At 37.9% G+C, this 26,276-nt stretch overlaps 1 protein-coding gene across 4 annotated transcripts in view; it reads left to right on the top strand.

Moving 5' to 3' along the window:
* The window catches only part of cnksr2a (connector enhancer of kinase suppressor of Ras 2a), a 177,036-nt gene that overhangs the window by 43,910 nt on the left and 106,850 nt on the right, over positions 1–26,276 (top strand). For all 4 annotated transcript variants that reach the window (XM_049462856.1, XM_049462835.1, XM_049462846.1 and 1 more), the window contains exon 3: positions 13,072–13,274. In XM_049462856.1, coding sequence (XP_049318813.1) covers positions 13,072–13,274 — 203 coding nt within the window. The remainder of the gene's footprint in view (positions 1–13,071; positions 13,275–26,276) is intronic.

The following is a 26,276-nucleotide window of genomic DNA, read 5'->3' as shown; positions in this document are numbered from 1 at the left end:
TAGACTCTTTGGCCCGTTTCTGACACCTAGCGTTCAAACTTTGAATCTCTAAAATACCTCGCGGGCCGCTCCAAAAAAGGAAACGGGCCACAAATGCCCCGTGGGCCGTAGTTTGGACACCCCTGGCCTAGCGTCTTGAACTCCAATTGAACTCCAGCCCCATAAGATCTTTCCCCTCTCTTTTGTCTCCTCTATAATAATCACATATGCATGGCCTGGTACCAACCAGCAGATGATAACATATTGCCCATCACTATACTTCCATTTTGACTGACTGACACATTTTTTAATGTCTCTTTGTGGTGTCTTTTAGTAGTGTTTACCTCTCCACTGGCTATATGCAGCATTATGGCTTTTTTTTTTAGGACTGTTAGGACTGAAGTGATCACTTGTGCTTTCCCCAGTGCACTGGTGGGTCAGATGATGGATGGATGTTTTAGTAGCAGCTACAAAAGCAGTGGCACAGGTGCCATGAGGCTTTTGGGAGCCTGGATGCTGAAAGCTGGCAGAAAGACGATGGTGGGGGATTAGGAGCGAGGGATAAAGAGAGAGATGGAGGGATAAGAGGAAAGAGGAGGAAGGAGGCTTTGCACAGATGTGCAGGAAAATGCACTTTAACTTTTACTTTAGCCACTAAGGCTTTAGCAGGCCTTTTATATGGATTACCACTTACTAACTACTTAGTAACTACTACTTAACCCTTAGAAGCTGAATTTCTGAATTTCACACTGTTGATAAGCAACAAAATATTTTTATTTTATATTAATGTTTTTTGATACAAAATCACCTTAAAATCACCTTTGCCACCAGAGATTAGCTGTATTACTGTGTGATCTTACACACTATGAAAAATAAGTACATATTTGTACTAAAAAGTTTACAAAACTTGTTGCTGGGCTGTACATTAAATTACTTTCAGTGTCTTTTTTTTACCCATGTTTTTGTACCAGCAAAGATTATTAAGATTACAAACAATATCATTAACTGAATATGTGTCAAGAATTTGATGATTCAAAATTATTTGGCTTTAAATAAAAAATGCATAATTAAAATATATATTGTTTATTAGTACAGTGATACAGAATACTAAATCTATTTTTTTGTCTGGTTAAATAATACAAATCTGTACTTTCTGCTGTGAGGAAAGACTTTGTACTTCAGAGGGAAAAAATCTGACCCTGTAAAGGACTACGCTGGACAGCTCTCACTGTAGACTTATGAAAGAATCAACAATCAGCATAAAAACTAAAGAATAACAGCAGAGTGGAGCTCCAGTTTCCCTTGATGAGAGCCTACACTGTAACAAGAATCCATGAGCTGTATGATACTCTGTTACTGTATTAGAAACATTAAGATGCTTTAATACTGTTGCAGCAATTACTTAGTGTTTAAGTCATATGACCCAACAATGCAAAACATACATAGAATTTATCACTCTCATTTTTAACAAGGAAACATTTGAATGGAAATACTAATCAAATATACCCAGCACTTTATCATTTGTAAGGTTGAAAAGAATATTAATTAGCACTTACAAAGCTGAATATATGCTGGAGACCCACAACAGTGACAAACAGTATAGCATACAGCTCTATTGACAAACAGGTTATTATCTAAGGTACAAGCAGGGTACTACCCTAATGATAAGGGGGTTTTGCCCCAGTAGCAGAGAGTAGCGGGGTACTACCCCAGTGAAACGCAGGTTAGCACCCTAGTGAGAAGCAGGATTTTACCCCACTGTCAAGCCGGGTGTTACCCCAGTGGCAAGTATGGTACCAGCCCAGTACTAGGTAGTACACATTCTTTTGACTGAGCAAGTGTTACATTTGAATACTATAATAAAACATATGCAGAAATTCTTGGATTTTAATAATTAACTCAAGCTTCTCTCTCTCTCTCTCTCTCTCTCACTTTTTCTCCCACCGTATTAAACGGATGACTTATCTGCCTACCATTTTGATAATGTCAGGCAGATGGAGGGAGTGAACGGAGGACAGAGTGAGGAGGCTCTTTGCACTCATTTGAGGCGTCTCACGTGTTTCCTGCTCTAAGCCTTTCTCCTCTTCATCTGAACCACCCTCCCCCCTCACCCCTCCATTTCTGTCTGCTCACTTGTAGCACTCCACCGCTATTAATCACAGCTGTTGATGTGTCTGTCTCTCGATTAACCTATTCAGCCTGCCTCGTGACAGGAGTAGGCTTCAGTTAGAGAGATTTCCAGGCTTGGAGATGATCACTCCTGTATTTCTGAACTGCAGAACCGGTCAAAAGTTTGGACAATTAATTGAGACCTTGAGTAAGTTAGAAAAAAGCTACATTTTGGCAATAACTGTTAATAATCCATTAATTTAATTACTTGCACTGCTGGGCAGAGCTGGACAGACTTAATGTGGTTTTTATAGTCTTCAGGATAGTTCTGATCTGAAAACCTTTCCTTATATTGCTGTATTTTATTTGTAAGACACAAAAAAGCGGGGATCCATTGTATATTGTCCTATTGCTGAGCATACACAGCTGTTTTAACATTAAGAGCGTCTTCAATTTGACTGTCCCTATTCAACATTTTGCTAGTATTTCCCCATGCCCTTGACTAGAAGAGAAGGAAAAGAGGGGGGGAGGGCGAACTCAGATGATTGGGCAGAAGTTTGGGGCAGCTTTGCTGGAAAAGTGTGAGGCTGAAGCCCCCCCACACACAAAGAGATAAGGGAAGAAAAAGGGAGAAAATAAATGAAGGAGGAAGATGGGGAGGAGGTGGGTGCGAGGTTGTTCGACATGCAGATAGAGAGGAAGTGACGGTTTATATAGGTTGGAGAGTGGGAAGAGTAGGGGCGTAAATCAAACTCCCAAATGTACGTTATAAAACTCTGCCATTTTGTAGTGGTGTCGAATTTTCAGTGCATTATTTTATTTGACGATTTACGGTCAGCTTCTCTGAGGAAGCCTGTGACCTGATAGCATCTGATGGCTGGAAGTTGCCATGATGTATTAGGACCCTAAAAAAATGCATTTGGCTTGATTTTGGTTATTTCCCAAGTCATTGTATAGTTTTTGTTGTCACAGATTGCAAAGGGGCTGGACGTAAATGCACAGGTAGTCAAACTGGAAGATACCAATGAAACTAAACTGGAGACACAACATACAAACACATATATGAAGGTTTGGGAAACAAACATACACTGGGAGTAGCAGGAACACATACAGCTTACTCACTCACACATAAGATCTGACTAAGACTGCAGTAAACAAAGGGCTACATACAGTATACACAGGGACAGACAAGTAACACCTGGGGAACTGAACTAGAGGGCTGGGTAACAAATGACACAGGTAGGAACACTCAATAGGTGGGGCCAGGGTGGAGGCAAGACACAGAGCTATTAAAAAACAGAGGGAATAACACAGGACAAAAGTTTTGACATTTTTGTGGCTTTGTATGCTTTTACCTTTGGTGAACTTTGACATTGAAAGCAATGCAAACTGTTTTGAGTTATTCATGCGTTGTAAGTGTGAGAAATGGCGCTCATTAAAAAGCTGAAAAAGGCAATAAAGTTGTAGATGAGGGTCAGTATAATAATCCAGTCCTCAGAGACACACAGATGGTGCACAGTGAACAAAAACAGAGCTATAAGAGAGAGAGGGGACAACACAGAACAAAAGTGTGCCATTAATATAGCTTTGTATGCTTTTACCTTTGGTGAACTTTGACACACGTATTTGCATTCCACACTGCTCTGGCAATGCAGAATGAGTGGCCCGACCTTTGACATTGATGTGATGCCATAGAGCTGGATGATATGGTCAAAATCACTTGAGGTCAAACTAGGCAATTAGCATGGTGGCTAACTCACTACAATATAAGTAAAATCACAGAAATCACTGCCATCTCTGAATGATTATGTACGTAGTCATTTTATTAGTAGACTTTTATTAGTACATGTAGAGTCATTGGAGAGCAAACGACCATGCTTAGACATGGATGATATTAGAATTTCCTTAGTTTTTGAGTTCCCAGAGTTTGTGATGGACCACGTACTACCAACAGCCAGAGGAGGGCGGAGAAAGAAAACAGCAGGACAGTTAGCTCTCTATGCTAAACTCCAAACAACCGGCTCTCCGGCACTGTTTGCCCGGGTTCAGTGCCTGGAGCGAGCTGCTCTCTTTTAGTTAACCCTAGTTAGCTAACTCTTCTGCTGTCCTTCTGTCTCCGCCTGGTCTGTCACAAACCCTGGAGAAATCAGCCAATAGCATTCGCTGTGGGAGGTGACCCTGACCCCGCCCTGTTAAAACCACCCCTTTTAATACTTGCGTGCCGAAACTTCACTCGAGCAAAGACAGTAGCCGCATCTAATTTACATGGCGCACAAGGACAACTGTGAATTTGGGAGAAAAAAAAACGAAGAGGCAGAAAAATTAAGCTTAGGAGTGATATTCCTTTTTTTGCTCACGAGTTTCATATTTGTGCTCATGAGAAGTAAATTTACACACACGAAATGTTAAAACGCGCAGGTAAAAATTTTTCACCTTGTGTTTTTGCACCACTGGCTTTTGACATTGATGTGACACCATACAGCTCTAGTTGCCAATAATTTGCTCCACTAACAGCCTCTACTCTTTTAGTAAGGATTTACACTAGATATCAGAAAAATGCAAAGATTTGACAAGAGCATTAGTGTAGCAAGTTACTAATTTTAGATGATTAGATTGACTCCATTTTAAAGGTATTGAATAGCGTTCCAAAACTCCAGAGTACGTACATAAATGTACTGCTCCAGGGCTGAACACCAAGTGGGGGGCTTTATTATGCTAGTTTTATGCTTGGTGACCTTAGGCTCATGTGTGTGGCTGTTTCAGATGCGGCAGCTGTGTGTTGTTCGCGTGGGAGGCTCGTATTTCTCTCAGTAATGAGTCTGTTGTGTGGTAGATTCATCTGTTATAATTGTTGCATTGTGGGTAATCGACCACGTTTGTTTTGTGTGCCGTAGATGTCAAGAGTGTCATGTCATGTAGGTAATCTGTCCTCAGTGTGTGTGTGTGTGTGTGTGTGTGAGAGAGCGAGTGTCAGTAATTGTGCTGTTGGAGCTTTAGTCAGGCGCAACGTTGACATTTCAAAGGTGCAAATCTCAGCCAGCGGTGATGGAGCCGACCTCAAACTCATCTGTGAGCGCTTCTCCCATCAATTAGATCGTGCAGCAGAACCTGCGTGTGTGAATGTCAACCATAGAGCAGATAAGCGGATCATAAACACCACCGGCGGAAGTTTGGGTTTAACATTCAGAAGTTTGAAATCAGTGTTTTCAATTATGTGAGTCCAGTTCAGTTCTAGATCGTGTGTTAAATGACTTTGTCTTAGTCCTGTGCAAGTTTAGACAGTTGGTAGAAAGCTAGCCCCTTTAATCCCAGGCTTGTTATATCAGTAGGCTTATTATTTCATGAATTACATTGAAAGCAATGCAAACAGTTTGAGTTATTCATGCATTGTAAGTGTGAGAAATGGAGCCCATTAGGAGGCTGAAAAAGGCAATAAAGTTGTAGATGAGGGTCAGTGTAGTAATCCAGCCCTCAGAGACACAGATGGTGCTCAGTTTTGTTGTCTGGGTTTTCTTAGGCCTGCTAATTCAAAAGTCAATATAATATTAATCTGTCATCTGTCCTGAAAAGGGGTTCTTTATAGAACTGTTTTTTTTTTTCATTTTTGTAATCCTTTAACCCTTCAAATCCAGTATATGGGTCCACATACCATTACTGTCATAACTTATCTGACTTTCATATGTCCTAAAAACATGTGGAACACCAACAAAACCAAAAAATAGTATCCACTGACCAATCCAAATAATTGAACTTAGGTTTCAATCAGTCTCATGGCTACAGGTGTATCAAACAAAGCACCTAGACACGCATCTACAAACATTAGTGAAAAAATTGGTCACTCTCAGGAGCTCAGTGAGTTCCAGCATGGCCCAGTGATAAGATGCAGCACCAGTTGTTAAAATTTATCACTACTAAAATTCCATAGCCAACTGTCATTGATTTTATAATAAAGTGGAAGCAACTGGGAACAATAGCAACTCGCTCTATCAAAGAAAAATAACAGAGCTGAGCGAATGCTGAGGCACATAGTGTGCATCACTACAGATCTCCAAACCTCATGTTGCCTTCAGATCAGCTCAGGAACAGAAGAGAATAGAGAGGGTCATAGGATAGGTTTACATGGCCACGCAGCTCCAACCAAGCCTTATATCACCAAACGCAGTGCAGTTGAACGGATACTTTTGGCAATATGGTGTACCACACGTTATTCTAGTCACCCTGTAGGTCAGTGGTGTCCAAATAGTACTATTTTTATAAGATGTATGGCCCAACACTTTCAACACAGGCCATAGAATAGACCCTTATGGCACTTCACTAAAGTTTTATCTAATGTCTGTTGTACGTTCTGTTGACTTTCCTTTTAGGATCAGCAAAAAAAAAAAAAAAAACATTAAAAAAAATGTGTCACTGACGCTTTTTACATTAATCAAATTCTTGTGGTGCGCACAAAACTATATTTTTATATAGTTATAGGTAGCTTCTGGAAACTGAAAATGTATGATTTATGATTTATGATTTATATATATTGTAATTGTCTTGTTGTCACTCAAATAAACTTGCCTGCATATAGTCAAACTCAGCAACACAAAACATATAGCAACTTTCTCTTACAGCCTACAACACTGAGGCCAGACAGTTAACTATTACATAATACATACAGTACATACATCTATAGGGAAGGCAGTCTGTGGAGAATGATTACACCCTGATGGTGAAAGGACACTCTCAGTATGCAAATAGCAGGTGGAAACCCCTGCACAATTTTTCAGTAGACCCCGTTCAACTGAAGAGTCAAACTGAGCATGTGCAGAGCAGTTGGCTTGGCCTCAACTAGGGTTCAACTACAATTTGTATTTTTTTTTTGCCAAACAGGTTATTTATTTAAACCAATAAAATAAATTAAACCAAAGAAAAATGAGGCAATCGGTTTATTATAGTTTACGGTATAATTCAATATTGTTTGGTTCACTGACTTAAAATTGTTATTATTTTTTACAGTGTACCAGTAGTTTCCCCATTAGGACTAATAACTATATTAACAACCTGGTGTTTAAGGCTGCTGGATCAGAAGTCTGTATGTTCTATAGGTCAGTAGGGTCTTTACTGCCATTAATCGGTTCTTTATAGTATTAATTTTTAAAATATCCCATAACTCCTTTAGACTCACACTTAATAACTCACACCTCAGTGTCATAACTATCGTTTCCATTAGCCCAAAGTAGAATCCCATAGCATTGCTACTAAATACCAATAGTTTCCTTTTTAAAAAGCCATGTTACAAACCAGTATTGAGAAATAACACACATTTACACACATGATAGAAGGAAGAAGTCCTGTACAAAAATCTCATTTATACCTCTACAATAAAATACTGCTGCATCATGAGATAGAGATGGAGAGAGAGAATGAGAATAAGAAAAAAGATGAGGAAGAAAGGGAGAGAGAGAGATACACACACACGCTTTAAAAACGCTCCTCAGCAGTGTGTGAGGTTATTGCACAGCTCTGTTAGATTACCTGGGCAGGACTGGATGGCTTTCCAGCAGCTTTTATTATGCTAAGATGATTACGCCAGAGAATTTGCATGAGTATCCAGAGAGGGAGCTGGCCGAGGTCAGGAGGACTGCAGTCCTCCCAGCAGGACAGAAACACAGAGAAAAAGGATATTTATATAAAAACGAAAAGGATGATGGATGTCAGAGCAGCATCTGGATGTTGTATAGTGATATTAATATTATTGGGAATAATCCTATTAGTCTGATTGAACCAGTATTCAGACCAAACATGAGGAGAAAAAACAAGCTAGAGCGAGATTAAGCATTCCACACTTAAGCTATTTATATCAGATAAACACCATCATTTCTCAGTTTATTAAAAGCACTTACACTGTATTGTCATAGGTATCTGCTCACATGCATTGCATTTTTATTGATTTAAGGCTTGGATGAAGCTGCTCTGCCATGAAAACTCCTTTCATGAAGATCTCTGTAGTCTACTGTTCTCTTCTTGTGATAATTTAAAAGCTGCATAAAATTTGGAGGTTTGAACTATGCACATCAGCCTTCACTGTCTCAGCTCTGTTATTTTACATTGACAGAGTGAGTTGCTTTTAATCCTAGTCATTTCCACTTTGTTATAATATCACTGACAGTTGGCTGTGGAATATTTAATAGTGAGGAAATTTCACAACTGGACTTGTTGTTTAGTCATCACAGAATGTTTTAGCATTCACTGAATGGTTCTTTGCAGTTTAATTCACTAATTCACTATTTAATTCACTAGTTACACACTAGTTTAGAGACTAGAGATGTGTAGTAGTTGCTGAATAATATATATATGTGTGTTCCTGAATATGTTGTAGATACTAAATAACGTTTAGCATATTAGAAATATAATTTAGCTACTGCATCATTTGTAGTAGTTACATACTATTTTACAGACACTTTCAATAGGAGGACTTCCTATTACTGTTCTTACAGTTATAGCATCAAATTACTGGAATTCAGTGAGCTATTCTTTCAGTAATGTTTTTTAAATGCAGAGTGCATGACCAGGTGCTTGATTTTATTGTACACCTGTGGCAATGAGCCTGAACAAAACACCTGAATACAAAGATTAAGAAGTGATTCCCAATACCTATGTCCATATAGTGTATCTGACTGTATTTGTCTGGTAGTGTGTGTCAGAGATCTTAGTGTCATGGCTCAGAAGCAGACAGTACACATTACTCGTAGTGATGTGACACTGATGTGTAAAAAGCTAAACTGATTCTCATCTGCACGCACTGCTACTGTCTCCTTCTGATTTACTGACTGAGCCTTATCCTCCCTGTCAACACAGCGCTCCAGCCACTGCAGGCAGAAATGTGTGTGTGTGTGAGAGAAAGAAAGTGTGTGTGTGTCTGTGTGCATGATCCATCATGGGCATGGTGCTTTGTCATCTCGCCACAGGCATCCTACGGACCTGGAACAACCACACACACACATCCACACACACACACACACACACACACACACACACATACAGTTCTTTATTAAAGATACACTGCACGAATGATGTAATACAAAAATCCATAGATGTTCTTGTTCCATTGTCGTTTAACCCCCACGAGTTAAGCCATACTTTCCAAAACTATTTCTTACTTTTTAATGAGGCCGTGATATAGTGTCTGAACCGTGTTACAAGTGTAAAAGCCTACTTCAGATCCCAGTACAAAAACAGAGAGTATTCTGTTCAATCAGCCTGTTTTAAATTCATGTCACAAAATCTAACACATTTTTATATATCCATTGTTTTAGCACAGAAGCAGTCTAGCTTTGTCTGTTGAAGTTATAAGAGGTGTTTATTCTGGAATATTATTTGATTTAGACATATGGATTCCAAGCAGCACTGTGCTTTCCACAGGTACATAACACACACACACACACACCAGCTGAGTCACACCATCACTGTACCAGATTCCTGTGCAGAATTAAACTGTGGTAAGCTGTGTTAAAAACCTTTTGACGTAACTTTTCAACTGTTGCTGTACTTTTGCTTGTGGTTAAAAGTGGTCTGCACTGTTTGCTGGTTTGTGTGGTTAGTGGTGTTTGTTAGCTTCTAATACTGGCTGTACAGGGCTCCTGAGAGGGGTATCCAGTTAGTGGTGTTGACAGTCTTTACTCAGCTCTCCTCATGAGGCTTGTTAGTTTTGAGTCATAAAAAGTAAAAATGAAAGACATATTATTATATATTAACGGCAATTGCCAATCTGTTTTTCTTTTGTAACCATTCTCAAACTGGTATATTTATTTTATTTTTTTCTGCAAGCATTTATTTTAATTTTGGAATGATGTGCTACTTCCTGTTTGTATTCAGCAATGCTGGCATTACTCATCTAGCTTAATTCAGACCAATAATCAGACAAACTTTTGTTTCTTGAATAACTGAGGAGGCGGTTACATTTTCCCACATGGCCGGTAATCTTTTTTTTTTTCCAGTAGAAAAACAACCATTTCCCAAATTCTTTTTATTGTTTAGATATGTAATTTTTTTTATGGACCTTATTTATTTATTTATTTAGCTTATTTATGCAAATATATCTGTTATGTTTTGATGCTCTGCACGGTGCCTGTATAAGTAATCCAGACTAAAACACATATTTTACCATAAGCATGAAAAGATAAAGTGCTAAAGTGCCACAGCCTAAATTCGCTTATTATGTAAATGTACAGGTTTTAGTGACCTCATTAAAAATGTAGCTCCTGTTACTTACTTACGTAAAGTAAGTCTAGGCTACCTGATGCTCAAAGTATCCCATCAGAATCCTGCCTTAATTTAGTGACCTAAAAAAAAGTTGCAGTCTGCCTACAGTAGTGATGGTAATGTTTCCCCTGTATAATGGGGTGAATGTGACAGTTCTCTGTGTGAAGTGAGTAATACGTTCTGGTCTTGTATAAGCTGGCAGTACAGATCCTCCATGTTCTATTTATACGCATCACTTTATACTGGGCTAACACAAAGGTCCGCCTCCACCCACTCGCTTACACCTCTGCAGATAAAGAGCTAGCACATAGCCAGGTGCTGAATATTCATCCGCTGTGTGTGTGTGTGTGTCTATGAGAGCTAGAGAATGTATATGTGTGTATTGGAGGGAGAGAGAGTGATTGGTGTGTGTTAGACAGTTTGCGTGTGTGTTAGTCAGACAGTGAGAGTCAAATAGAGAGAGTGAGACACACACTCACACACTAGTTCAGTCATTACTGTCATTTCCCACCTCTTTAGTCACTGTCAGCTGTGCTTTTTACCCCAGTGCCTCAGTGGCACAGTAGTGACTCCCCTCTCTTTCAGTTTTAAAGAGCCCATAGCTTATATTACTTTTTTTCTACATGCTAAGATCCACATATAATATTTTCTGGTTTTATAAAAAAAAAAACAGTCATAAAAGTGAGTAATTCATTTTCAAATGGACCAACGTGAATTAAAAAAAAACTGTAATAGTGTTGTGCCAGAATGGCAGCTGATCATCTTTATTGACAAATCCCACGTTTGTCTTTGTGGATACAGAGAAATATGGTGTGCGATGCAATTCCATAAAATAGCAAATTATGTTTGGTCTTCACTACAGGCACTTTGATAGAACAATGCTATTTTATAGCATAGAGTTTCTGCAACCAGTGTCCTTACCTTTTCTGTATGTATATTCCAACAAGACAATGATTGTTCACATAGGGGAAAGTGGGGTGATTTGTGCCAGTGAGGAAGTTGTGCCACCCCCTGTTTCTAGGGAACCACAGAAAAAATTAGTTATGTGACCACTGACCACACATTTTTGAAAAGTCAGCCATTTTACTCATCCTGCAAAGTATAGAGCCTTATTGCATGAGAGGTAAGCACAAGTAGGTTCAAAAAACTGTTTTTGCCTTTCAAAGTAAAATTTCTATGATCAGGGAGAAGCAAAATTGGGTACTTATTTAAAACGTATATCTTCAACTTATGTGAATGTAAGCTGCAATGGCTCAATAAGGGACAAATTAAGAAATATGTTAATTATGCTAATAAATCTTTGCTAGGATGTGATTGGTTTGCTAGGCCTTGTTTTAGAAAATTGACCTTTGGTGTGCTTATGTGTGTGACCCTTTGGTGTGCTCAAATTGTCCTGTAACTTTAAATAAATAAAAAATTAAATATTGTATTTAATTTGTCTAGCTTTTATTTAGCAATACAGTTCCTGAGATCACAATATACTGTTTTACTGTAATCAGTGACACAATTTACCCCAATGTATTTTCTCCAAAGGCACAACTTACCCCCCCCACTGGGGGCAAGTTGTGCCACGAGACCAAAAATACTTAAATACTATATTTCAGATCCAAAGTGACTGTTTCCAGAGATGCACCACATCCTGAAATATATGTACATATATCAGTTGAAAGCATTACAGTCATGGTCTTGCTTTAAAGTCACTTAAATAAAAACTGGCACAACTCACCCCACTCTCCCCTACTGCTGCAGTTTCAACTCTAGCTGTTGTCTAGATGTTGGATCTTGGTGTTTGGGTTAGATGTTGCTGATCGGATCATAAACAACCACAGTAACCTGGCTATTAGGTGTTGGATCTTTATGTTTGGGTTAGATGTTGCTAATCGGGTCATAATCGGCCACAGCAACTTAGGTGGAGGAGGTTACTGTTGTCATGTAATTAAATTGTAAGTGTATGGTATAGGGAAAGGGAATGGACCCTATATACTGTATAATGGGCCCCTATATAAAACTTGGATTCAGGATTTATCATCTACCTGTATTATGTTATATAAGAGCTTGTTTTAAAATGTGTTAGATGCTATTGGACATGCAATCAACACTTAATAACTACCAAATAATCTGCAAAAACTGTGGAATGCAGCACTATGCATGTGTCTCACACTACCTCTGTAAGTGTAAAGCAATAAATATTAACCATATCAGTCTAAATTATTCATCATTTATGGTTCTATTTCCAACCCATATCAATAACATTTTTATGAATTTTTGTTTTTGATACTCTGCTTTTAAGACTGATACCGAGTACTGGCTGAGAATGGCATAATGTTAATCTGACTGTCGTTCTTTATATTGTATCAAACTTTCATTATGTGGGGGCCAATACAAATGCCCTAAAACAATTTGGAAAAAAAAAAAAAAAAAAAAAAAAAATATATATATATATATATATATATATATATATATATATATATATATATATATATATATATATATATATATATATATATAACATTAACCTCTATTGCAAGTTAAGAAGTTTTTTTTTTTATTGTCATATTTCCATTTTTAAAATGCAACGTTTTGTGTGATAGAAATAGTATACGTGTTCATTATAACTTCAATTCTGTCAATTCTGAAATCATTACACTTTGGTGGACAGGACACAATGCATTCTTATCTTTGTGCACAAGGATCCTCGTGTGACTCTCTGTTTTTGTGTATATGTTTGTGATTGAACAGAACTATGGGCTGGAGACGGAGAATCTGAAGACCCTCTCGCACAAACTGAATGCCTCCGCCAAGAACCTGCAGAACTTCATTACAGGCCGTCGGCGGAGCGGACACTACGACGGCCGCACCACTCGCAAACTGCCCAACGACTTCCTCACCTCAGTAGTGGACCTCATCGCTGCCGCCAAGAGCCTGCTGGCCTGGCTGGATAGGTTAGTCCTGCAAAGAGCTGCATAGACAACCACACACACACACACAAACACACACAAAAGTGTTATGTACAGCACTGTGCAGGCTCCATATTCACTGAAGTAACTCAGACTATCAAAAATCAATCTGGATAAAAATCTTGTGAGACCATACTGTAGCCATAGTTTCTCTATAAATCCTTTTTTCAAGGCATGTCTCTTCATTTCACATTAGAATACTTCTAAACATTTATTGTGTAATATTTCCAAGCAATCAAGATACATTTTACAATGCTTTGCAGAAGTATTTGTACCCGTTGAATTTGTTTCACGTTTTGTAACCTTGTTTTAAACTAAATATATTTTATTAAGATTTTAAGTGATAGACAAACATAAAGTAACACACAATTCTAAAGTAGAAAAATTGATGCATGTTTTTCGAAATTTAATCAAATAAAAATCTGAAAAGTTTGTGTGCAAATGTATTCACCCCCTTTACTCTAAAACCCCTAAATAATCACTTAATTGGTTACTTAATTAGAGTCCTGCAGCTGTGTGTAATTTAGTCTCAGTACAAATACATCTGTTCTGTACAGGCCTCAGTGGTTTGTTAGAGAACACTAGCGAAAAAACAGCATCATGAAGACCAAGGAACTCACCAGACAGGTCAGAGATAAAGTTGTGGAGAAACATCCCAAGCTTTGAGCATCCCAATGAGCACTGTATAATCCACAATCCATTTTTTTAAAGTATTCTATAACTGCAAAAAAAAAAAGACATATTGACAGATTGAGCAAGGAGAGCACTGGTCAGAAAAGCAACCAAGAGGCCCATGGTCACTCTGGAGGAGCTGCAGAAATAACAAAAGTCTCTCACAAATCTAGACAAGAAAATTGCTGTTCACAGATGCTCACCATCCAACCTGGTTTAGCTTGAGCTGTTTTACAAAGAAGAATGGGCAAAAATCTCAGTGTCTAGATGCACAAAGCTGGTAAAGACATACCCCAAAAGGCTTGCAGCTGTAATTGCAGCAAAAGGTGTCTCTAATAAGTATTGCTATAGGACTGAATACTTTTGCACGTCACGCTTTTCAGATTTTAATTTGATAAATATTTTGAAAACCATGTATTATTTTTGTTCCACTATACAAGTATATGTTATTTTTTCATGGTCTATTATTTCAGATCTCAATAAAATACATTGCAAGCCACTGTATATCAGTTTGAATTAAATAGCTGAAATATTTCACTCAGACCTTTCTAACCTCACTCAGAGCTCTATTCACTGAGGCTAACGCATCTTTTTCTCTGTGCTTTGATTCAGCTGATGTACTCTTCCTCCATGTGGATGTTGATTGGGGGCTAAGGGTGTGTATTTAGTGTGCATTGGGCTAAAAAGGCTTTTCAAGGCCAAATGCTGTAAATGTAAATGTAAACGTAAATGTAGTGTACACTGAACGTGCATTACTCAGAGCGCCTAGTCACAAGCAGTTTGAGTAAGCTGAACTGTATCGATGCTTCAGGCTGTTTACCAGCATCCTCCTCGTGTTAATCATCTCCCCACATAACTATTCATAGCCTGTGAGTGTTTCGAGGTAGGAGTCTAGGAGCTGCGAGAAATAAATATTGAATTGAAGGAGCAGCTCCAGATCAATGTTTCCCATCCTTGATTTTGGCGTAGCACACCTGTTTGCAGCTAATTAGCCAATTATCAGACCTTTCACGGGCTAATGAAGTGAATTAGATTCAGGAAAAAGGGCTAAACTGGGCAGGGGTTCTCCGGGGCTGGAGTTAGGAAACACAGTGTTAGGTAATGAATGGATTTAGACAGTGTGGTTTTGATCCTTATTAGCGAGGTGGAGAAGCTCTTGACTTGTGGGATTGATGTACGTCAGTGTTTTCAATTTCATTACCATTGCCGAACCCCCTCCCCCCTACCCCCCAGGTGACTTCGTAATGAGCTAACATTGATTGGATGGTAATCATTAGAGTACCCTTGATTAGCTCGAATGAGGATTTGATTGGAGGCTGATTCATCAGTGCAGGAGCTAATGGAAGGTTTCTCGTTTGTTTTTTTCTTTTCCCTGCTTACCTGCTTTAGATGAGGAGGGTTTTGAGGAGGATGTTTTAGGTCAGATTCGTGGCTCCGGGGTGTAGAATCTGCCCGGTCATCCTATTATGCGAAGTGACAGCATACAAATTCGAAATGCCACACACACTTTGTGCTGTGCCACGGGATTTATGAGGCTGTATTTAGTAGCAAAGGTTTCGCCAGGGTTTTTTTTTTTTAGCATGATGTGTCTGCATGTGTGCACGCATGTATAAGTGTGTGTTATTGAAATATTGAAATACTGACACACAATTGCAGGAAATATTATTATTATTTATTTATTTATTTATTTATTTATTTATGTATTTTTAGCTGACACTCTTATTCAGAGCAACTTACAAGGTTATTTCTAATACTGAGGTGGGCCAATGTAGTGTTAGGAGTCTTGCCCAAGGACTTTTATTGGTGTAGCACAGCATAGTCACCCAGACCTGGAATTGAACCCGAGTCTCCGACATGGTAGCTCACTGGCAGTAGCATGGTTGCAGATGTTTTGCAGATTTTTGTTGTTTTATAAGTAGCATACATGAGAAACATTTACATAAATGCAGCCTAAAAGCAGGCTTTTTAAATCACAGCTGTGTTTTCTTAGCATGATGTTCCAATTCCAGTTTCTCGGTCTGACACTGCTAAGTTCCTTCATTACACTTCAAAGAATGACAACATGTTCATTTGTCCATATTCATCAACCCACCCAAAGAACTGAGTCATATAACTTGTTTCCCAACTAAACAAACAATTTAGTTGTCAACTAAATCATTGTGTACAATGCATGCATGTTTGTTTCTGCCGTCTCATGTCGTTAGTTTCTTTATTGTTGTTTTGTTTGCTCATCTAGATTTGCTCTTTAGTTTTGTCTGCATTTTCCAGGGTTTATTTATTGATTTTTAACCCTAGATTGTATTTTGATTACCCATCTCAGTTTGTCTATGTTCTATTTTTTGCGTAGAATATGAACCTATTACGTGAAGTGACAGCATAATAACTCAAAATGCCGCACACACTTTGTGCTGTGCCGCAGGATTTATAAGGCTGCATTTAGTACCAATGGTTTTGCCAGAGCCTTTTTGCATGATGTGTCTGCATTTGTGTGCATAAGTGTGTGAATTATTATTGAACTATGCAGATGTTTGTTGTTTTTTACGTAACAAACATGAGCAATCAGACACTAAGATGAATAAGAAAAATTAACGCGAATTAAAACACAGCCGTGTTTTCTAGCATTATGTCATGCTTCCTGTATCTGGTATCTGGTATCTCCGTTTCTTCCCAGATTGACAATATGGTTACCTGTCCATATTCCTCCAATCATGAATGGTTTTTACATTGAGCCCACCCAAAACACTGATTCACATACCATATTTTTCGCAATGTAAGGTGCACTTAAAATCCTTTCATTTTCACAAAAATTCCCAGTGCTCCTTGTAATCCAGTGCGCTTTGTGTGTGCATTTTACCAGTCAGGTTGTAAAGAGCAGTAAAGCCTGAAGGACAGCCTTATACCAGAGTTTCAGTTTAGTTCTCCAGCAGTATTAGCATTACCCACTAACCACAGTGCTAGCTCTTTCTTTATTTAGAAGTGTGTATATCGGACTGTAGTCTGCGTGTTTGCTGTGATAAAACAAGCTACATGGAAAGAAACCCTAGCTGAAAGCGCCCTGACTTACCAACATTTAAGCTTCCTCAGTTGGGCAGCATTTACTATTGCTAAGTGCTGCTAACCACGGCTAGCGCTGCTGCTAACTATGCTTTTGAAAATATTGGAAATCTAAGCTTGCTGTAAATAAACAGAAGCGCTTTACTCACCCAAATAAACAGCTTTCAGGAGAGAAATCTGTGTAAATTACAGTGAAACATCTTTGTTCCTTATTATTGTTGCTTAAAATGCACCTTATAATCCGGTGCATCGCATGTATGAAAATAGACCAGAAAATAGACATTCATTGCTAATGCACCTTATAATACAGTGCGCCTTATAGTTTATAAAATACAGTAACTTGTTTTTTTATTACCCCTTCTGTATCTCTAACACTGGCGAAGTATTGCCAACCATATCCTTGTGTACCTTGCATTCTTGTTTGTATCTGCCATCTCATGTCCTTATTTTGTTTATTCTTTTGTTTACTCTTTTATAGATTTGCCCTTCAGGTTTGGTTGCATTTGTCAGGGTTTAGTTTTTTTGTTTTATTTTTAACCCTGGATTGTAATTTTGTTACCCATCTACAGCGGTTGGACAATGAAACTGAAACACCTGTCATTTTAGTGTGGGAGGTTTCATGGCTAAATTGGAGCAGCCTGGTGGCCAATCTTCATTAACTGCACATTATACCAGTAAAAGCACAGTGTGAAGGTTCAATTAGCAGGGTAAGAGCACAGACTTGCTCAAAATATTGAGATATTATTGAGGTCTTTGTGATGTATCAAGAGCCACGGTATCCAGGGTAATGTCAGCATACCACCAAGAAGGATGAACCACATCCAACAGGATTAACTGTGGACGCAAGAGGAAGCTGTCTGAAAGGGATGTTCGGGTGCTAACCCGGATTGTATCCAAAAAACATAAAACCACGGCTGCCCAAATCACGGCAGAATTCAATGTGCACCTCAACTCTCCTGTTTCCATTAGAACTGTCCGTTGGGACAATAAATTATTGTGGTTTAAAAATCCTGTAGGTTTGCCCATGTCTTTGCATTTTGCTCTAATACTATGGTTATTGTCTGGCCTAAAGAAATTGAATCTCCTTAGTGTTAATAAACACAACATATCATTTTATATAGAGTAGAAACCTATTATGCGAAGTGACAGCATACTAATTCAAAATGCCACACACACTTTGTGCGGTGCCACAGGATTTATGAGGCTGCATTTAATAGCAAAGGTTTTGCCAGGGTTTTTTGCATGATGTGTCTGCATGTGTGCGCATAAGAGTGTGTATTTCTGACCATACAAACACAACTATGCAGATTTTTGCAGATTTTTATGTAACATACACTGAGCTGAGTGAGAAACATTTACGTAACTGAGGGTACTTCTCTCTCCATCTCTATTTCTCTCTCTCTCCGTCTCGCTCTCTCTCTGCTTCTGATTTTCTCTCATTATAATTAGCTATTTCTTTCATGGCTTGCTGCCTGATCTGTTCGCTTGTCATGGCTGCGTTTAGTGTGAAAGGATGTCTTTATTCATGAAGGTCTATTTATTAATAACAACAGTAAGAAGAACAGTGATTCATGCTTTATTCAAATTAACCTCAAAGTGCTTTCCAGTGTTGAGAAATGAAGAACGAAAAATAAAAGGTGGTCAAAAAGTATAATATTAATATTAAAATGATAAAAGCACAATCAGTAAAGGGGAACTCCAGCCAGACTAAGATAACAGTCTTCTGATTATGCATAATGAAAGTGGGAGGAACCTTTAAAAACTAGAATTGCATGCAAAAGTTGCATTTCTGGAGGACAAGCTGTTTGAAATGTGAACTGAATTACAAAGGCTAGTATAACTTCCCAGTAAACATGCACATACATCACTTAGAAATTATGAGTTTCTTTGATTTTACAAAAATTGAAAACCTCTGGAATATAATCAAGAGGAAGATGGATGATCACAAGCCATGGAACCAAACTGAACTGCTTGAATTATTGCACCAGGAGTGGCATAAAATTATCCAAAAGCAGTGTGTAAGACTGGTGGAGGAGAACATGCCAAGATGCATGAAAACTGTGATTTAAAAACAGGGTTATTCCACCAAATCTTGATTTCTGAACTCTTAAAACTTTATTAATATGAACTTGTTTTCTTAGCATTATTTGAGGTCTGAAAGCTCTGCATCAGTTTTTTTATTTCAGCCTTTTTTCATTTTTGCGAATGTCTGTTCTTAGTCTGGCCTGTGTGATATAAATAATATAAAAGTAAAGTAAAATATCAGCCAGTTATATATCACGAAACTCTTTTTAACATGTAAGGAGTCACCACATAATGTAAAGAGTCCATTGTGTTCCAAGGTTTCTGTCTTACAACTGTACATTTAAACTAATAATCGTAATTTTTGGAGTATAGAAGGACTGGAGGAATATTTCTTGGTGTTGTGATCCAGATCTTTGATGCATAAAAGATGCTGCTGAGGACTGCTGCTCTCTGATAGGGCAGCATGTGTGAAGGCCTGTGCGGTGGATAACAGAGCAGGTTACATGAGGATAAAGGCCGAGGCAGAAAAGGCAGAGTAATTGTGGGGGTTCTTTCCTGCTGAGATTTCAGCAGGTGTGAAGTGAAAAGCCTTCAGTCTGAATCTCCCAGCGGGGATGAATCTCTAAGGTGTTGGCTAAAAGCGCCAGATAGAACATGAAGCGATGAGCTCTGGAATTGACTGTGTTCAATCAAAGCTTGCATTATTTTTCTGTGTCTACCAGGAGCAGCCTCTGACATGTGTTTCACTGAGATTGGATGTCAATTCTTATATATTTTCAAGTTTCAAATTCATGCTGGTTTAAAATTTCCTGTTTATATAAAAAAAAAAACAATAATCACACAATTATGTCCATATATAATTTACATAAAAAAAGAAATAAGTAATAATCTTATTCTGGATATTTGCATAGCAACCAATCTCATGAACAATGCTGAAATGCGTTGCCGATTTTTGTGAGGAGTGAAGGAGAAGGAGGAGGAGTGGGGGAGCAGGATTAAAATATCAACCACAAGGTCAGCATGAGAGTAAAACTGAAATTCAAGGTTTTATCAGCAAATACATTTTGTTGAGATACAGTCGGTTTCTGTCAGGAGTCTCTTGGGTTACTGTTGAGATAAGACAGCATTTTATTGGGTTTGATTCAAGTTCAAGTAAAATTTTGTTGGGTTTATTCAAGTTCAGACAGAATTTTATTTGGTTTTATTCAAATTCAGATAAAATTTTGTTGGGTTCATTCAAATTCAGACAGAATTTGTTGGGTTTTATTCGAATTTAGACAGAATTTTGCTGGGTTTATTCAAGTTCAGACAGAATTTTATTGGGTTTTATTTAAGTTCAGACCAAAAATTGTTGGGTTTTATTCAAGTTCAGACAGCATTTTATTGGATTTTAATGAAGGTTAGACAGAATTTGTTGGGTTTTATTCAAGTTCAGACAGAATTTTGTTGGATTTTAGTCAAGTTCAGACAGAAATTTCGTTTGGTTTTATTCGAGTTCTGACATAATTTTGTTGTGTTTATTCAAGTTCAAACAGAAGTTTGTTGGGTTTATTAAAGTTCAGACAGGATTTTGTTTGGTTTTATTTAAGTTTAAAAGTTCAGTACAGTTACAGTTTGGATCAGACATCATTTAATTAAACCACAACTGTCTCTTGGTTGGACAGAATGTTGTTTGGCTACAGATGATTTTGGATATTTAGTGCAGTTACAGTAGTCAGGTTCATACAGACATTTTTTGTTAGAATACAGTAAAAATTGAAATTGAATCAAGAGTCAAGTTTAGAGAGTTACTTGCAGATATCATTTTTTGGGCTGTATTCAAGTTTAAGTGACATAATTGAGTTGGTTTGCAGCAAAGGGTTCAGAGAGAATTTTGTCACATATCCCAGATATAAACAAAATTTCCTGGTTTGGGCTGCAGCCGGCTGGCCTACACTTCCCCGCGGCTGTGTTCATCATACTTGGAACGAGTACGCTCCTAACACCCAGCTTCCATACCCCATCCCTCGCCTCTCTGTCCAATAAAGACTCACTTGCTGCCCTCCAGCATGGCCGTCCTCCAGTCCAGTCCTCTCTGATTCTGGCCCTGTGTGGATAACTCTCACACATCCAACACACAGCTGTCCAGCCTCTTCAGACGAGTCCTCTATTGAACTGAGCGCTGGTTCGAGCTTCAGTACGGTGGCCTAGATTTGGTTCCAGACTCCAGGCTAGACCGTGCCAGGCCGGACAGTGCTGCACTCTGGGACGTCCCGTGACCCGCTGACTGAGTGGGAATTCTGGCCAAAATCCGCTCGCTGTCTGAATGATGAGAGCTTTGAGTTTTAATCTCCTCCTTCATTATGCATTATGGGCCACTGCCATAGCACCGTCAAGAAACAGGGTCACTGGCACTGAGGGGGAGGAGCTTGGGTCCCCTTGTTAATAGTGGCCTAATTAAGCTAATCAGCCTCATGTTTTCTTGCTAAAGTCAGTCCCCGGTGGAGCGGCGGTCTGCCCTGCAGACAGAGAGGAAGACAGTGGAAGAATGAACTGAGGGGTATATATTGATTGTCTGCAAATCAAATTTATATATATATAAAAAAAAAAAAACTATAGCCCAAAAGGCTAATGCAGTTAACAGGTAAAGCTTATACCATATGGAACAAAAATATGAGTAGCATATCTAAAAGCTCAAATACTGTGTTCCTATCATTTTATTTTATCTAGAACTCTAAAAAATGATTCCCTATTTTATATATTATATGCCTCAGTTGTTGAAAACATCTAAAATATCTATGATAATAGTGTTATTAGTTACAATTCTTTTTGACTGGCTCATTTTCATACATTTTAAAGTTAGCTTTCAGCCAAACATACTGATTAAATGCAATTTACTGTGTTATTATATAATTTTTTATTCAACATTTTCACCCACTATGATCCTTTTTTCTAAATCCATTTTTTTAAGGTTTTCTCTTACTAAATTCAACATTTATTCAACATTTTCACACACTATAATCCTTAAAAGGAGGGCTGTGCAATTAATCAAAAATGAATGATAACCTATATTTAGAGCTTTTAGCTGATGTAATTTTGCACAATTGAAATTAACAATATAATCTTGTCTTTTTTATTGTTTTTTTTATTCTGATAATACTTTGTTTTTAGTTTGTTATTGTAGTATTTGAGAAGGCCTGCCACAATGATTACAGTATTGACTTATCGTACAATAAATGGACATGACCTTAAAAATATTTTATAATCGTAGTATCGTTTTAGTGTGTTTGTTTACATGAATTATTATTTATATATTTAATATTTTAGCACGTTATGCAATAACCAAATGCTTTAATAACACACAGTGAGTTTAATTGCATTGTTATCCTATTCTATTATAATTATTATGTCAGTGCATTTAATGGTCTTAAAATATCGTTACGCGCAATCATTTCTGGGACAATATATCGTCCACAAAAAAAAAAAAGAAATCATAACAGGTCTGGTTTTAAGCACTTATCGCCCAGCACTACTTAGAAGCATAACTTAACAATTATCTTCCTCGCTTAGGTACTAAAATCTAAGTGGCTGGTTGTTCTTTCACTGTTTTTTTCTCGTATGTGTAAAATCTAGTAAATGATGTTCACTTAGTAAAAAAGGCAGCAACTGTAATTGGCATTAGGAATGATGAGCTCAAATGCTCCAACTCTATTCTTTATTTTATGCTGTTGAGTTGTGATCTGTTAATGTAAATCCCTTTGATTTGCCTTGACTTCCATTTCCATTTCGACCTTTTGGCTGGTGGTTGGCGAGAGTCTCAGTCTTCATTAGAGCTTCATCAAGCTGCTGGTGCAGTAGGCCCTCCTGCGGTTCTCATTACCTCAGTCCCCACGCTCGGGCTGCTCTGGAGGCAGAGGCGGAGCTGGAACTGCTGGAATGCTCAGGCAGTCCTGGCTTAGCCGCTAATGGTTTAGCATTCAGACCGTTGCTCTATTGATCAGTGATTTGATGTTGGTCTGGCACAGGCGTTAATGAACTTGTTGTGTTTGTATTGCGCAGATGCTGCAGGGCGTCTGCGATTGTTGTGGACGTTGTGCAGCAGAACAGTAGCTGGTTCTGGTCATGCTGGTTACGGCACAGCGTTTCTCTGATGTCTCCTGGCTAATGGGCAGCCTCAGGGATGCTCTGGCCAGCCTGCTGAGAGGGTCAGTACAGGCAGGCATGAAGACAGGCGGGCTGTGGACTGTGATCCAAACACTGATTCCTTCAGGCTCACACACTGATGAGAGGTTTTGAAGCTGTTCCAGGTAGGGGGCAGTCTTTACCTGCCCCAGGGATTTCTGAGCAATCTGAATGGCTGGTGCTCGAATGCTGCAGCCAGGGAAGAAGTGTAGATCTGGGGTGCTTCAGTCCGGGGGGGATGGAAACGCTCTTGCCGGTTTGTATTTCTGGAAGGATGCACGTAAACGTATTTGTGTAGAGCTGCAGAGAAGCATTTTCTGGGTAATTGTATCTCACAGAGGAGGCAAGATGCACACCTCCACAGTTTCAATTACATATGCCAATCTTCTGCGCTGTGCACCAAGCAAACACTGATTGAGCATGGAAATAGATCCGGCTCCACACGGTTCCGTCCAGACCCAAAACAGATTGAAGAGATAAGAATATCTCGCATTGTCCACAGCATTTTACTGCTTCTGTCCATTCTGCCTCTACTACAATGCAGCCTTCAACACGAGCCTTCAACACGAGTTTTTCAACACGAGTTTCCAAAGATTATTTATTTATTTATTCATTCATTTATGTATTTTCTTCTCAGTCAGACCATACATCTAGGATACAAATCATAAACCCTCTTACAAGCCTCGAGACAGTTTCAGCTTTTAGAACCAACATTCTCATAAACCAGCTTAATAAAATTTCGGGTTTGAGCCTCAAGTGAGCCAGCCAATGGCAACAGTGTTAAGGATAGATTGGAATGAAGAAGTAAAAGAAAGAAACCCTAAGAAGAAGCAGGACTGGCTCAAAAGGAAACCAATCCTTCTCAGGTTGACACCAGAAAACAAATATCAATATATTTTTACTGCTTGTCACTAGAATCATAAAATATAGTAATAAATGAAATAAAATATGTATGTATTTACAAATGTATATTGTAAACGTATACTAAGTGTAGGATTAATTGTAACAGATTCATTTAGTTGTAACAAGTATACAGCTAGACAGTATTTTAAACTGTTTTTATCATAGCATATCATCTTATTCAATACAACTCAATACAGCCAAATATCCACTCCAGTGTAAATACATAAAAACTGTCCGCATCTATGATCCATTTCTATGACTGAACCCAAGTAAAATATACAGACTAAACATAGATTAAACATATATTCCTGTTAAAATATATACTGTACTGATTAAAAAAAAAAAAAAACAGTATGGATTTTTAAGGAATATTTGTGTTTAAACATCCAAAGCGTCCGACAGTGGTTTATTTTGTAAAGTGTTTAAACCCCAACCACTAGGTAGCAGTGTTGTACTCAGTAGTCAGTGTTAGCTACCACTGTTTTGACTGCATAAAATGTTAAACCTTTATTTACTTTAGTTTATAAAAATGATGTGTTTATTATGCTATGACAGTTTTAAAATCTCAATATATCATCTTGCTTACAGTATCACCAAATACTGAATCGTAACTCATGTATCTAATAGATAGCCACAGTCTTATTGCCTTGCAATAATAAACCATACCTGTCAAGTCTCCCGTTTTGGCCGGGAAACTACCGTATTTTACTCCTCTTTCCCGCCGTCCTCCCGTATTAGTATTTTCCCGTAAATTTCCCGTACTATATTAAAATTAAAATATATATATTATTGAGGAGACAGGGCAGTGACCGCTCTGTGTCTCTTAACCAACCGTGGAGCCGGTTCAAGGAGAAAGTCCCGCCTTTCAGGAGAAACAGCCAATCAGCTTGCAAAGGAGGGTCAGTGTGGTGAAGCCCCCCGTCGCTGTGAGTTCAGGCAGCTAGTCGGAGCAGCTGGTGTTAAAACATATATGGATATTCAGCGATTTTTCTAAAAGAAAGGTAACGGTAGGCTAATCATGTAAACTGTGATGAGATTTTTCTGATAGCTGCTTAAAAATACTCGTCTCCGAAATAAAACACACAGATTAAACCTTTTAAAATAAAAAAGTTTACAGCTTACTCAGCTTAACTAGAAATGTGGAGAGGACCGAAATTAACTGAACTGATCAGGGGTTGAGTGATCAAAAGAAAGAAGTATTAATTAAAAATTATTATTTGTGTAGACCATTTAGGACTAATTTTTACTGATGGAATATATCTGGTCCATGTCCTTTTAGTAAAAGCTCATAATACTATTTTTAGGTCACCTACAGTCATTTTGCACAATTTGTGCACCCTTTGTTCAATTTTAAATCTATTAAATGAATAAAAATATATATAATATAAAAGAGTGCATTTATGGCAAAAAAGACATGAAATCTTAACTTTTTTAATATCTAGAAAAGGATTTTTAATTTGGCTGTATTAAAAGAATGACATATGTAGGAATGTCCACAACATTTTAGATTCTCATAATCTAATTGTAGTGTGTAATTGTAATGTGGTTATTTTAGATTTTTTGTAAACATGTACTGAACCTTCGTTGGGCTGGTGGGACGACTTTAAGTGGACAGAGGAAAATATCCCTTATTTTTAAATCTAAAACTTGACAGGTATGTAATAAACACTTAGTAGTCTACATTAGGGGTGTTACATATCGTATGCAGTAATATTGCCAAAAAGAAAAAGAAAAAAAAACACAAATATTGTGATATTTTTGAAAGCCTATATACAAGTCTATTTTGTATTTGTTTTGTTATTTGCTGTATTTACTTTAATTTGTTTGTTTGTTTGTAGTTTATATGCTTTACTTTATTTTTGTGGTAAATTTATTTTATACAAAATCAGGTCCTGGTGAGTACCGTACAAAAAATAGATTTTTTTTCTTTCAACTGAATGTACTAAATAAAACTTTTTTAAATATTTATTTTGTCGCAGTAGTATTTTCTGCAGTAGTATATATTGCAAAAAAAAAAAAAAAGAAATATCATGATATTATTTAAGATCCATATCGCTCACTCCTAGTCCTCATACAAAATAGAAGAGCCAGCATTCAAAAGGAAACACTTACATGTGAACTACCGGCAGGTGCCAGATCCACAGAAATGGTTGGTGTAATGATTTCTGGCAT

The sequence above is a fragment of the Astyanax mexicanus genome, chromosome 1 (assembly GCF_023375975.1).
Source record: "Astyanax mexicanus isolate ESR-SI-001 chromosome 1, AstMex3_surface, whole genome shotgun sequence".
NCBI classification, from domain to species: domain Eukaryota; kingdom Metazoa; phylum Chordata; class Actinopteri; order Characiformes; family Acestrorhamphidae; genus Astyanax; species Astyanax mexicanus.
This window is presented reverse-complemented; position numbering and strand designations above follow the sequence as displayed.